This window comes from Ictidomys tridecemlineatus, chromosome 3 (genome assembly GCF_052094955.1).
Source record: "Ictidomys tridecemlineatus isolate mIctTri1 chromosome 3, mIctTri1.hap1, whole genome shotgun sequence".
Taxonomy (NCBI): domain Eukaryota; kingdom Metazoa; phylum Chordata; class Mammalia; order Rodentia; family Sciuridae; genus Ictidomys; species Ictidomys tridecemlineatus.
In genome coordinates this window covers 204374956-204389022 of record NC_135479.1, presented here as the reverse complement: position 1 = coordinate 204389022, position 14067 = coordinate 204374956, and the positions used below count along the sequence as shown (strand labels likewise).

Sequence of the window (14067 nt, the reverse complement as noted above, 5' to 3'; positions counted from 1 at the left end):
CAATTTGCATCCTGGCTCCACTGCTTACCCACTGGGTGACCTTGAGCAAGTCATTCCATCTTGGGGATCCTTCTCTGCCCAGTAAGATTGACACCGGCCTCCAACAGGGCCATTAGGAGCACCTAGTGGGATAGCATGCTTGGCAGCCTTTTGCCGAGCCTATAAAATGAACGGAAGTATTATTTTCGTATTGACTTTATATGTTGAGCAAGGATCTTTAATGACTTGAAACAAACCACAGAATTATGCACAACACTATCCATCCTCCCACATTTCCTAGTCTAAGTTTGAGCCCACTGTGTTCCAAACAGTGTATTTTAAGAGACAGTGGGTGTGGAAGCTCCCTTGAAAAGCATTCTTTTTTATTTTTTTTTTTTTTAAGTTTTTGACCTAAGGGACCTCTCCAATGAGCTTGAATCATAGATATTAAAGTCTCCTTGTCTGCTCTGGTGATGTAGTTGAATCCCTTCAAGTCCTAAAAGCAATCTTACTCCCCTCTGAGAACATCCCTGGCAAACATTTGGCCCAAGAGCATGGCCTCTCAGCCTGGAGAAAATACATTGTATCCAAAATAATGTGAACAATTTGATTTGATTCAAAAATGATCAAAAAAGAGTTTTTGGCTCTTCTAACTGTTTTTGTATTTGTTCAGTAGTTGGATGTGTTAGTGGGTTGTGATCACCCTTGAGTTCATATTTAGGTCTTTAAAGTGGTGTGTATTATGTGCCACAGTGTCTGGTACACAGTTCTTTGTTTAACCATGTATCTGACCTTGTGTGCATTTTGTGTGTTTGTGTTTATGTGTGTGTGTGTGTGTGTTTTTACACACACACACACACACACACACCATGTATGTAAGTCTGTGTGAGTAAAACATCATACTGTTTGAAGCAGAATTTACTTGTATTGATTTCTGTAAAAGCATATAACAGGTTGCCTCTTGGCTTTAATTGATGACTAATTGGTCTTTTGGCCTGAACTTGGCTCTCTTTGTATTTCTTTGGTTACAGAGAGAGGACAGGGAAGCCTGATGTTGTGCAACTAAGAAGGTGTCAGGATATATGAGCCTGGGAGTCTGAGCCTGTTTCTGCTTGGTTATTTAACCTCCATGGATCTCAGTGCCCCTTAAAGGAAGCTGATGGAAGGACTCCAGGAGGGAATGAGTGGAGAACTTGCAGCACCGTTTGTTGCACTAAATACGGATGCTCAGTAAACAGTGCTTATTAGTTGTGATGGTGGAGTCTGACTTAATGTTTCAGAGCCCAGCTGTTCTGTAGCTCTGAGACTTTCAAAGAGTGAGTTGGAATAAAACAATGCCATCTGATGGTGCAACCCTCATGCAGCCAGGTTTTGAGTTTCCAAGGGAAGATTTGGCTTAGAGATTGGTGAGGAGAGCTTCATTCATCCACTTGGGAGATGGAAGAATGAGGTCCAGCTGCATTGAGCCTGTCTCAAGGAGACGCAGTCTTGGGAGAGTTGCAAGGGAACGTGAGCCAGGATATGATCCTTGGGATTAGGTTTGTGAGTGTGACAGACCACAGTTTCCAACACTTCATTCAGCATTCCTAGAAATGCTGCCCACCATTGTATGGAGTGGGAATGGGATAAGGCAGAGCTCTCAACCAGAGCTTAGGGACTCACGTCAGCCTGATTTCCTGTCACCAGCTCCTCGGAGGGAGCTCATGGGTTACCTCTCCACCCAGCCCCATTGCTTTCCAGAGGAGAAAGGGTTCAAAAGAGACCAGGTGACAAGGTTTCCCAACTGTACTAAAATGCAGGACTTCTGGCTCTGTGCTGGCTGTCTTTTCCCCAAAGGATACCCCACATGGCGGCATCTTCCTTTGTCCTTAGACTTTAAGATCAATATTTTCAACTCTGGTTTAGAAACAAGAATGGACTTGTGGGCTGAAAAGGAAGCTCCTGTCCACTCCTGTCACCTGAAACAGTGGTTATGAGGAGAAATGACCAGGACAGCTCTAGAAGAAGCCACACCACGTGCTAGCTTTCTTTGATCTGCCTGTGACCCAGTTGAACAGGACAAAGGGTGCAGCGTTAGCAGAAGAGGATCTTGAGTTCCTCCCCGAAATTGTGTTTATTTTTTAAAATTTTGTTTTGTTTGACAACTTATCTGAAATGGCTCAGAAATAAGTTTGTTTCCCGAGCTGAAACTTGGCATCCACATCCAAGTGATTCTTAGCTTTTGTCGTAGATTGCTTTGAGAACTGGCTAAAGGATTTGGACCTTTTCCTGAGAAAAACACATGGACCACCCTTTTGTATAACAACTCAGGGGGCCCGGGGGTCTCAAGTCCTCCTAGAGCTTTCTAGTTAAGAGCCTCACATTATTTTTTCATGAAACAAAGTATTTTCATGTGAAATCAATTTTTAAATAATCCCTCTCTTCCTTTTCTTCCTCTATTTCTGTTCAATGCCTTTCCCCTCTTTGCTATTTTGTGCCTCCCTCTTTATCTTTCTTTTTCTGGCATGTAAATTAAGCAGTGAGATTCTTATTTTGAAAACAAGCCCATCCATTTTCAACAAGAATAGCTGTCTCTTTTGCCAAGATCTTTTTCGGGGGTGTGGGTGGGTAGGTAGGTAGTTGAGAGATAACTTATGTCAGCAGTTTTCAGACCATTTTTTTTTTTTTAAAGCATTTTGGGCTCCAAGAAGCTTCTGTTTATGCAAGTTATATCTGTAGATATTTATCACCATAGTAATTGAAATAGAAACGTAAAAAATGCTTATTGATTCATTTTAAATGAACATTAGATGTTCACATAAATATCTTTTTTAAAAAAAATATATTTTTAGTTGTAGATGGACACAGTATCTTTATTTTTATTTATTTATTTATTTTATATGGTGCTAAGGATCGAACCCAGAGCCTCATGCTTGCGAGGCAGGCGCTCTACCACTGAGCTACAACCCCAGCCCTCACATAGATATCTTTTAAGATATTGTTTTATTATTCTCTAAAATTTACAAGAAATGGCATGGAATGAGAGGCACTGTTGTGTACTTTTGTGATCTCTGTGGCCCCTCTTCCCAGGAGCTGTTGTTAGTGCCTGTGTCTGCTGTGTGTCCGCTGGCTTGCAATATGTTGTTTGGCTGGACTAGATGAGCAAGGTTTGCTCCTTACCCAGGTAGTTGGCAAAGCAAGGTGTTAGGGATTCTCTGCAAGTATCTTAAGGACTCCGGCTCCTACCCAAGAACTGCCCATTTATGCTAACAGTTTGAGAAAGTTCAGTCTTTTAAAAATCAAATTTTTGAATTTAGTACACAAGTCAAGGAAAGTCTGTGCCCCTCAACTCAAATTGTGTCACAAGGTGTAAGTGTTGGTTTTGTAGCATAACTGGTGCCTGAAGTTCAGAGCCCTCTGAGCAGGAACTCGAGACCCTCTTGGATAGGACCATGAAACCAGCCTGCTATGAGGGGCTGACAGGGTCTCCATGGAGCCCAGTGGAGAACTTAGGAAACACCTGACAGGCTTTTCACTTTGTCACTTGGGTCACCCATTGGCAGAATATCTTGCCCAGGTCATAAGATAGCCCGCTAACTTATCTCTCTTACTTTCAAGAAAGAAAGAAAGGAAGACAGATATTTAAATGAATTCCGGTTGCATCCGTACAAGACATAATAAAACTGGACGGCTTGAGCGTTGCAAATTTAAGCTTTACAGTTAGGACTAATTTGTCATCGCAACTTTGGTTGCGCGTGAGCTGTGCTTGGCGATGACTAAACCTTTAAATCAAACTAAAATGTTTTCCATGAGAAACTGTTTTCCTTGTTTTGAGATTGTGGTGGGAAATGAGCAGCAGTTAGTTCATTCAACAATTATTTTTAAAGTGCCTACCCCATGCCAGGTGCTATTCTTGGCACTTGGGATGTGTCAACGAGAAAAGATCCCTGAACTCACGGAGCTAGTTGTGCTGAGATGGGGGTGTGTGGCGGAAAACAGACAGCACCACAAGTAAGACGTGTGCAGTGGAAGGAAGAGCAAGGGGCCGTGGGAGGGTGGGGGGCGGGGGGGGGCAGTTCCAGGTAGGGTGCTCAGGGTGGGCCTTTGGGGAAGGGCAGACGAGGCTGGGACTTGAAGGAAAGGAGGAAGGAGGCTGAAGATTTATATAGTAGGAGGGCACCTCACACATTTGAGCAAAAGCAAAGAGCCTCGTGGGACGAAGTAGAACTGGGGATGGGGAGAGGAGATGTTTAGGAGAAGTTGACGTGGCCATTGGAGGAGGGAAAGAGAAGGTGCAGAAAAGGAGGAGCATGACTGCTCCCGAGAGCAAAGAGGAATGCTCTGGAATGAGTCCTTCAGTGTCACTGGTGCCGAGGTGCATGCAGAGCTCAAGCTCCCATGCTGGGCTTTTGGGGAGGGTTTTCTTCTTGTACTTGGAAGGCTTCTCTGGCTGTGTTGTGTGGGGTGGATTAGTAGAAGGCAGGTAGTGAGAACAGAGAACTCATTGCTGAACCAAGGATGTGGCTCCAGGGGAGGACACAGAGGGATTGGAAGTGTGACATATGGTGGGTTAGGAAGCAGAGGAATGGTGATTACCAGGGAAAAGCACATCCATGGAAAAAACAGATGAAGGGAGAGAAAAGATGATTCATTTGACTTGGACATAAACCACTCTCCAGTTAGAAGTTACCTGAAGCAACATTTCAAGCCTTTGCCAACTTAACTTTGGAGTCCCTTTTTTAGTAACAGCAAGGATTTCAGTTTCAGTGGTTGGATTGAGAGAAACTGTGAGTCACTCCCATTGGGAATCATTAGAGAAGGAGGAATGGGTGTTGGAAACAGAAAAGGTTATGGAGATTTTGCCTTGGGAAAGCAAGAAAAGGGAAAATAGAGCTGGCTTCCTGTTTCTAGCAAATCAGACAGGACAATGGTTAGTGTTAATGCCCAATAGTTACTAATTCACAGTGTAGATGGTGTCACCATTTCCTTTTATTGTACTGCTTTATGGATTTAAAAATCATTAAAAAGCTTCATTAGTATGAAGCTCACGCTTAGGCTCCTTCTGTTTTCCCCACGAGACTTTATTTTCCCCAGATTCCTCAGCCCTTCTAACATGTTAGCACCAGAAGCTCGGAGCTGAGGTCAGGCGGTGCCTTCCCTCCAGTGGCTCAGGTGTTAAGTAAGGCTGAAGGTGGAGATGACGGTAATTACAGCTGGCGTTTATGAGTTGCTCCTGCGTGCTGAATACCAGTCTAGACACTTTTCCTGGGTTACACAGCATCTTAAAAAGTGTCTTAAAAGATTGACCATTTCCCATCCTCATTGTACAGATGAGCAAAGTAAGGCACAGAATGGTGCAGAATAATTTACCTAGAATTGATATTTGTTCTCCTGATATCACTATAGGTATGTGAGCAAACCAAGGGCATTGCTGAGAACCAAAGATGGGGTGTGTGTGTGTGTGTGCATGTGTGTGTATGAGTGGGTGTCTATGGGTACATGTGGGAGGACGATTCTTACATTTGGGTGATAAGAAAGAGAAAAACAAGAGGAGGAACATTTTAGAATTTAATAAAGCAGAAATAGTTCTAATTTAAGGCTTTTATAGTTCAAAATTCCCTTGCCCCACTGAAATTCAGTGAATTCTCCTACATTATATTTAGCTTCTCTGCACAGGTATGTTCAGGCTAAGCTGGATCCCTTGGGGAAATTAAGGTGATCAAAAAGCAGTTTTTAATTGCATTTGACTTGTAACTATAAGTGACCAATTGATTCTGCTGTCCCTGAATTGTCCCAGAGCCCTTGCACTTGGTAGTTAATTACCTTTTCACAATTGTGTCTGCATATCAACACAGAAAATCTTCTCCCTGGAGTACTTATGTTTGCAAGTCTCCTGTGGAAACTTTTGAGCCTCGCTACAATGTATCACCAGTCCATATTCTGGCTGGGTGACCCTCCAGGTTCCAAGGCAGTGAAAACAGGCTTTGATTTCGCCTCTTGCCTCCCCAGTTTACTGTAGGAAGTCATTTGAGCATTTGCTGCCCGGCTTAAATTACTAAGAAGACTCTTGCCCTGCAGCTCTTGCATGTTTGGGGCCACAGCTGGCCACTTGTACATCCAGGAGGGAGGTACATACATTCATTTTGAGGAACTGCCAAGAGAATGGAAACTGGTGAGTGCTCTGAAAATCTGATTTGAGAGGATTTGTCCCGGAAGAGCAGGACTTAAGAACCTTCCCAGCCCATGAATGTTCATAATTGGAAGGCTCTTCAGTGGAGCATTTCTAACATGGAGAGTTTTTTTTTTTTTTTTTTTTTTTTTTTTAGAGTAGTTTTCTGGAAATTTCTGTTGGGTCCTGCATCATATTGGGGGACTATTTCTCTGTTTGGCTAGGATCTTATCACTTCTTTTGATTTCTTCTGACCCCCCCCCCACACACACACACACAATGCTAAGGATTAAACCCAGTGCCTTAGCACATTCAGGACAAATGCTGTACCACTGAATTCACACCCCAGCCCTCCTCTGACATTTTAGGTTAAAATTTAGTATTTGGCTAAATAGTTGAGGAAAAACCAGATGCCGAGTCGTTTCGTTTGGTAAGAAGGAACATACCCTGCCTTTGCTACGAAGACTGCAGAGCCTCCCATGTGACCTCATTGCGAGCATCAGTCTTCTGTATTGCTGGAGGTGGAGAAGAGGTGGGAGGTTGACAGGTGCCCTGGGTATGGGGAGAATCCACGTTCTCTGTTGTGAAATGTCCTGGAGATCAAGGTAAATAGGAGGAGGAGGAGCCTCCCAGAAGTTGACCACAGAAAATGTATGTCACAGCGAAGGAAAGAAAGAACACTGTTGAGCAGTGACCCTGGCTGGGTCCTCCCATTCTCCACACTAGGGGATGGGCTTCTGGATATTTGGGACAGCCAAGCTTCACGACTTCATAAGATTTGGGGCAGGGCAGCAGGCATCTGCTTCCCAATGGGTTGGGTCACCTATCAGCTGGGGGATGTGTGTGGCCAAGCCTGATAATCCACTTCTAGGGATGAGGTGGAGTCGTCCTGGGTCACAGGTCCCAGAGCATTGCCTAGCATCACACCACGTCACATGTGCCTGCTCAGCTGTGGCCAGCCAGCCTCCTACCTGGAGGAATCCCTTCCTGGCCTAGTTTGATGGCCATCTCAGAGCTGAACACACACAGCCTGGGCCACTGCACGGTTACCGTGACAGTGGCATGAGCAGATGTTCAGATGTGAGACAGAGGTGAGTGTCCTCAGAGGCCTTAACGCTTTGTTTACATGGTGAGAGATTTTCGGGTATCTGTAAAGAGGTGAATGGTTCGTAGGGCGGTAGGAACCAGTAAGAGAGTTGACCTGGTTGAGAGTTGGCCTGGTTACCTCCACTTTCAGCATTTAGCTCTTTGCTGGGTAAATCAAGGCACATGGATGGACCATTACCCAGTTTTTCCTGGGAAATCCTAGAAGGCACTGTGTAACCAAGAGGAGGGCAGGGAGCTGAATGTTTAGGCAAAATCTAATCAGGTGCTCTACCATGGGACTGCCATATAACAGTGGGAAAGATACTCAGAAGCGCAGGTGCCAAACTCTAGCCTGCCACCAGCCAGATTTATGATTTCCAGTATTCTTACCTGTTAATCGGGAGATGTCCTTGTAGTGTTCCTTCTTGTTGTGGAACTTTGGAAATTAAAAGATGCCTAGGGTTAATTCTCACCTGCTTTGTACTTAAGTCTCTCTGGACTAGCAATGCTGTCTGTGTGGCCTATATATAAAGCCTCGCACCTCTTTGCATTTCAGAGAAGAGCAATTATAGCTGATTCCTTTACACATACCTAACCCACATCAGGGAAGGGTTGAGACATATGACAATGAAGCCAGAAGTTTGGGAAATTCACGGACTTCTTATCTTCCATGACTCATGGTTATCTATAATCAATGGTTGTCAATTTTCCTTATTGTCTTATATTCGCAGGGAAGCATATGGTAAATGTCCTGCTAGGGAGAAAGGTGGGTTGATTACAGTGTTCTTCTGTTTGTATAGAGGATTTTTACCAACTGGATCTGGTTCTTTATGACCATTCATGGTTGTAAATAGGCACAAGAACAGATAGCAAAGAGATGGGACCAGCAATTACAGGATGTATTAGCCCAATTGTCATGACTAAAATAAAACACCTGAGGCTGATTAATTTGTAAAGAAAACAGGTTCAAGTAGTTCATAGTTTTAGAGGTACAAGAGCATGATACCAGCATCTGCTGTTTTAGTGGGAGCTTTCTGGAAAGTCACGGTAGAAGCCCATATTAGAGAGACAGATCACATGACAAGAAAGGAAGCCATAGAGATACAGGGGTCAGGCATACTTTTTAATAACAAATTGCTGTTGCAAGAATAACTCAAGAGACTAGCATTAATCCTTTCCAAGGGTGGTACCCCCAGTGACCTAATTGTTTCCCACTGGACCCCTCCTTTTAGAACTTCCATCAGCTCTCTCCATTGTCACAATGAGGACCAAGCTTCCAACATATAAACCCTTGCAGAACAAACCATGTCCAAATCATAGCACAGGGTTAAGAGTCCCCTTAAGTCCCTATTAACTCCCAGAGGTCTGAACTCTACTTGAAATGGACCCAGTCCTCAGAAGCTTGTCCAGATACACCCTGCTACCATTCCACCGCCCTTTCCCACCTTTCTCCAGGTCTGGCTCTGCACCTCTTTTAGTTGCTCACTTAGAATTTTTCATGATGACCTTTGAACAATTCTAAGTTGGAACAACTAAGTAAGACTCATGGAGATGTGGGCATGGCACCTGTCTGGGCCTTACACGGGGCAATATCAGTTTGTGGCATGGCTCTTTGGGCCCAATTGCCTTTCAGCACAGATTGGCATCCAAAGCATTTCTACTTATGACAATCCAGAATATCCAGTTTATTTTAACACGTTTCAATAATTAGTAAAAGCTCCAAAATTGAAGAGTCATCAAACTGTGTATTCCTTTGCCATCCCCTCTGTGTCAGACTTGTTCCTGCTGTCTTCCTTTGATAAAAGTCAGTGTCCTTCCTTATCCATTATCCAATGTTGTGTCGTCCTGTCCAATACTGCTGTCGTTGTCTCCCCTTGATGGCTACCATTATTTAATTATTGTTTGTGGAAATGCTTGTAGCACTTTAGAGCAATTAAAATTCTGATTTAGGAACAGACCAGTCTGCCCTGGAAACGTTTGACTGGAGAACAGGGGCACTTAGAAGTTCCAAATGTTTTAAAAGTGGGAATCGATACCCAGTATCTTGGCAGTTGCCCTGAACTGTTATTTGGCCCAGGGGCAATGAGTCACCTGCTTCTGGCTCTTGGCATCCCCACTTTGAAAGGGCAAAGTAATTGGAGAGCAGGAGTCCGAGCTGGGGCCCACAGTCTGATTTAGTACAATGTGGAGTGAGACTGCTGTTTTCAAGAAGGAGGCTGATTAGGGCATGTGGACTCTTGCTGGCTCCTGGGACACAGGGTCCTGCTGGGTGAGTGGGTGAGGCGGTACACTATCTGGTTAGTCACCCTATTATACAACAGACTCCTAGGCAGGCCTTTTATTTTAAAAAGAAAAGAAAAATCACATCCGCTGTGAGCACCTAGTTATGCATTGTAACCCCCTACCTCTGGAACAAGGAGCTAATCTGCCTGTGGGATTTCCTGGAGTTCAAGGCCAGCTGTGAGGGTGCGGGAGCTGAGTTCTCTCAGCATGGACATGGGAGAATCTCAATAGCAGATTTGCCAATTAGCTACTTATCTAAGTCAGGTAAATGATCAGCTCTTGGAAGTGCCCCCTGTTTCTTTTCTGCTTCTTGAACATTCCAAATGGTTTGTTTGCCTTCGTGCTGGGTGGCTCAAGGTTTCCTGAACAGCTCCGAGGTGGCTGGGGTAATAAGGAATTGGTCCAGGAGGAGTGGCCAGCTGCCATGCCCTGTGGGTCTCCTGCGGCTACAGAGTCCCTGGCCAGACCTTTGGGGGCTCCTAGGTTCCTGCTTCCGTGATGCATGTCTCTCTTCCCCTTTCTGCGCCCCAGGATGTTAATGCAGGCGAGGGCAGCGAGTTTGCCGACAGCGGGATCGAAGGGGCCACCACCGACACGGACCTCCTGTCCAGGCGATCCAATGCCACCAACTCCAGTGACTCGCCCCCCACGGGCAGGGCCTTCGTGGGCAGCGACAGCGGCAGCAGCTCCACGGGGGATGCAGCTCGCCAGGGGGTGTACGAGAACTTCAGGCGGGAGCTGGAGATGAGTACCACCAAGAGCGAGAGCCTGGAGGAAGCCGGCTCCGCGCACAGCGACGAGCAGAGCAGCGGCACCCTGAGCTCCCCGGGCCAGTCCGACATCCTGCTGACGGCCGCGCAGGGCACGGTGCGCAAGGCCGGCGCCCTGGCGGTCAAGAACTTTCTGGTGCACAAGAAGAACAAGAAAGTGGAGTCGGCCACCCGCAGGAAGTGGAAGCACTACTGGGTGTCCCTGAAAGGTAAGGGGGGTTGGGCGCTGGCTGCGTGTAATATGCACCACTGATGAGCCTCGGACCTCACCTGGTGGAGGTTTCTGTGTTATGGTGTAGAATTATTTCGTGTGAAGTTTTTAATGTTTTATTTTACTGTGGCAAGACCATAATAACATTAAGTCTGCCCTTACTGATTTCTAATGTGTGATACACTCTTGTTGACTCTGTGTGCAACATTTCAGACAGAACTCCAGAACTTATTCATCTGCCTCCACTGGAACCCGAAGCCTCTTAATTAGGACTTCCCCTGCCCTGTCCCCCCATCTCTTGCAAATGAGGCTTGGTTGGTTGTTGTTCTGTTTTGTTTTACTGTTTTTCATGGTTAAGCAAGAAGAGCATGTCATGCCCAATCCCCTCGTAGCAACACCTGGTTCTGTTGACAGTGCGGCCAGGATTGCAAACTGGGAGTTGTAAATAACAGAAATGTATTGTCTCCCAGTCCTCGAGGCCGCAAGTTTGAGACCAAGGTGTTAGCGAGGGTGGTTTCTCCTAAGGCCTCTGTCCTTGGCTTAGAGATTGCCATTTTCTTCAAGTATCTTCATGTGGCCATCTCTCCAGACCTGTGTCCAAATTCCATCTTCTTGGAAAGACACCAGTCATATTAGACGATCACCTGCCCATATGACCTCACTTTTCCTTAATTATCCCTTTAAAGTTCATATCTTCAAATATGATCATATTCTGAAGTAGTGGGGATTCGGACTTCAACATAGGAGTTTTGAGGGACAGAATTCATCTGTAACAGGCCTGAATTTGTGGTTTAAACAAGCTTCTCTGGTGATTCTTGCTTTAAATTTGAAAGCGATGATGGTGGCATAGAACAGAAATCATTAGGTGACTGTTTTTACTTGGGACATGGTGTGTATGGGAGTTCTTTTCCCCTGCCATTTCCTTAAAGGATAAATGACATAGGAAGCCAGGGCGCAGGCTTTTGGGAGCATAGTCCATGAGACCATTAGAGGAGGAAGCCTTTGCTCTCTGGGTGACCCAGATCTGAGTGACACAACCTGTCAGGAGTCAGCTCAGAACATGCAGCCACAGAGCCCTTCACTTCTTAATCCTGACAGGTTCCCATTATCTGCAGACACACTCCGGGCTTTGTACTTGCCACTCAGAAACAAGACTCACTGCTGACTTTCTTAGCAATCCTTGGATATTTAGAAAGAAAAGGCTGAACCACTGGAAACTGGGATAGAGACTTCTCCCAGAGATTCTTTTGCATTACACAAAATAAATAATTAAGAGAAAAGCTATCTAGAATGAATCTTGCAAATAATTTCATGAGTAGCTGAAGAGCTTAGAGCTTATGTTCAAGTGAAGATAAAGGTAAACAGACTTTGAACAGGGAGTATGTGGTTCTTGGATTTGCTGCTTCTTGTTAGTCTTAAAATTAGAACAAGTTGATCATTGAGTAAAAGCCAATTTCAAACACCTCCTGTTGTGGATGATTCCAAATGAAAGCTAAAAATGTCTAAAAACAGCTATCTGGAAGGACTGTTATGTGCACATGCTAGGATTGTGGGTGCCCCCTAATTCATTACATATAGACTTATTTTTCTGTTCTCCACCTGCAGTAAAGTGTGTTGCTTCTTTTGTGTTAAGTACAGATCATTAGGGTTGGATGAGTCATAAGGATTATTTAGAGCAGCCTTTCTCAACAGTAGCACTGTTGACATTTTCCAGATAATTCTTTATTCTGGGGGTTTCCCTGGGCATACAATGCTTAACAGCCTTCTTATTTGTGTTCATCAGATTTCTATTACTATAACAAAATACCTGAGATAATCAACAACTTACAAACAGAAAAAGATTATTTTTGTTCAAAGTATTGGAAATTTGAGTCCATTTTGTTGGTTGTTCCTATTGCTTTTGGTCCTGTGGCAGGGTAGTACGGCATGTTAAGAGTGAGTAGCACAGTTAGCCACTTACCTTCTGGCTGAGGAGCAAAAAGGAGAGGAAGAGAAAGGACTCATTATCCCTTAAAGGTCCCATTATCCCTTCTAATCCATGCCCTATAAATCCTAAAGGCCTCCCACTAAGCCCTACCGCTTAAATGTTCTAATACCTTCCTGTAGCGCCATTCCTGGTGGCTGAGTGTCCAACACATGGGCCTTTGGGTACCTTTAAGAACCCACCTGTATAATGCCTGTTCTTACTCATTAGATACCAGTAGCACCTCCCTACCAAGTTGTGACAATCAAAAATGTCTGCAGGCGTTGTCAATTTGTCCACAGAGAACCTTTGATTTAGAGGAAAATAGTGTCCCTTTCCGTTTTTATTTTTTCTTATGTTTCTTTATCTCTACTGAATGAATTCTCATTCTTAAGGCATGAGACTAGGAGGTACAGATGGTTTAGTGTTTTGATTAAACTGTTCCTTGAAAACTCTTGAGATCTCCAAAATCACAGGGATTATGGGGAAAACAGTGTTGAGGTAGAACACTGAACAGTAGTGTGTAAGTCATATGTAAGCAATTTAGAACCCCAAATTTAAGAATTGTTCTATTAAGCTTTATTAAAAATTTATAAAAATAAGCACCATAAGACATTGTCTCTTTTTAAAAAATGACCAGAAAACTTTATCCTTAAAAAGAAAAGCAAGTGTAACTTAAATTGGTAGAGGGTATAATGGAGACTCCTGAATCATGGAGACAAGGACAACAGGTATGAAGTTATAAAGCTCAGGAACTCTGTGCTGCAAGGACTTTATATATAATATATATTTATATTTTTAGTTGTTGATGGACCTTTATTTTATTTGTATGTGGTGCTGAGAATCAAACCCAGTGCCTCAAACATGCTAGGCAAGCACGCCACCACTGAGCCAGAACCCCAGCCCCTGCCAGGACTTTAAGCAGAGCCTGTGGTTAAACTGAGCCAAGGGCAGGGGCAGTGTGAAGTGAGTAGGCCGGGCAGACCAGTATTCTCCATGGATCTGCATTTAGGGATGTTGCTCTCAGCAGCTGTCACGAGGAAATGTGAAATACTATGGGCGAGGAAACATTGCCTCTGAGGCAATACGACTTTTCTGTTGATCTTCATTATTCTACATACTGCATATGAACAAATTTCCTTTACAGACTCATACTGCAACCAAAGAGGTTGTACATTCACAGGCTCTGCAGTTCCCCAAAAGCGTGGTACTTGCTGGAGGTAAGGAATGTGCAAGTTGAGGAAGAGGTATACAAGTGTACCCAGGCTTCCCTGAAATTGGTTGCAACTAGTTGAGAGTAAGTGTTCAGCTAGTAATTGCTATTAAAATGAGCTTCCAGTTCAGGTGATCATGGAAGACTCTAATGAAGACCTCTTACCCCAAAGCTATGAAATATCTCTATTGCTACTGTCTCAGTTTTATAGTGTAGATACGTATGGACCAGGATTCTGGCTTCCCTTAGACCTCCTTATGTGTGCCGTACATTTCCCCTTTCTCAGAACAGGACATGAACATGGCTTATTTCTAGAAAAAAACAAAAACCACATATAGATAGATCTGAGACCACAATGTATCATCTCTTTTCTTACCCTGATTGCACCTAAAGCCAGTATTATATATTTTTTCT

The 14067-nt window shown here is 44.2% G+C and overlaps 1 protein-coding gene across 5 annotated transcripts in view; it reads left to right on the top strand.

The window, feature by feature from the left end:
• Positions 1-14067, top strand: part of Tiam1 (TIAM Rac1 associated GEF 1) — a 359774-nt gene that overhangs the window by 239530 nt on the left and 106177 nt on the right. For all 5 annotated transcript variants that reach the window (XM_078044523.1, XM_078044519.1, XM_078044520.1 and 2 more), the window contains one exon: positions 10028-10475. In XM_078044523.1, the coding sequence (XP_077900649.1) occupies positions 10028-10475 (448 nt within the window). The remainder of the gene's footprint in view (positions 1-10027; positions 10476-14067) is intronic.